This window comes from Eimeria mitis, genomic scaffold (assembly GCF_000499745.2).
Source record: "Eimeria mitis Houghton genomic scaffold, Emh_scaff2808, whole genome shotgun sequence".
NCBI classification, from domain to species: domain Eukaryota; phylum Apicomplexa; class Conoidasida; order Eucoccidiorida; family Eimeriidae; genus Eimeria; species Eimeria mitis.
This window is the reverse complement of record NW_013571147.1, coordinates 1-339: the sequence shown is the minus strand read 5'-3', so window position 1 is coordinate 339 and position 339 is coordinate 1. Positions and strand designations below refer to the sequence as shown.

The 339-nt window shown below is 63.1% G+C and overlaps 1 protein-coding gene across 1 annotated transcript in view; it reads left to right on the top strand.

Moving 5' to 3' along the window:
- EMH_0059010 (uncharacterized protein) overlaps positions 1 to 106 on the top strand; it is a gene marked incomplete at both ends in the record, with an annotated part of 7,482 nt that extends 7,376 nt beyond the window's left edge. Inside the window, one exon of the mRNA XM_013497630.1 lies at positions 3 to 106. Coding sequence (XP_013353084.1) covers positions 3 to 106 — 104 coding nt within the window. The remainder of the gene's footprint in view (positions 1 to 2) is intronic.
- Positions 107 to 339: the final 233 nt, after the last annotated feature.

Below are 339 nucleotides of genomic sequence, written 5' to 3'. Positions count from 1 at the left end.
AGCAGCAGCAGGAACAACAACAGCAACAGGAGCAGCAGCAACAGCAACTGCAGCAGCAGCAGCAGCAGCATGCGGAGGAACGGGAGAAAGCTGCAGCAGATGGTGATGAACAGCAGCAGCAAACGGATGCCGGGGCCCCAGCAGTGCTGCCAGCGGCAGCGCAGCAAGGCAGCAGCGACAGCAGCAGCAGCGACAGCAGCAGCAGCAGCAGCAGCAGCGGGCAAGATACGAGCAGCAGCAACGGCCCCCTCAAGGACAGTGCTGCTGCGGCTGAATCTCCCCCTTCCGTTCCCTCCCAGGGCGCAGCAGCAGCAGCAGACACAGCTGCAGCAACAGACA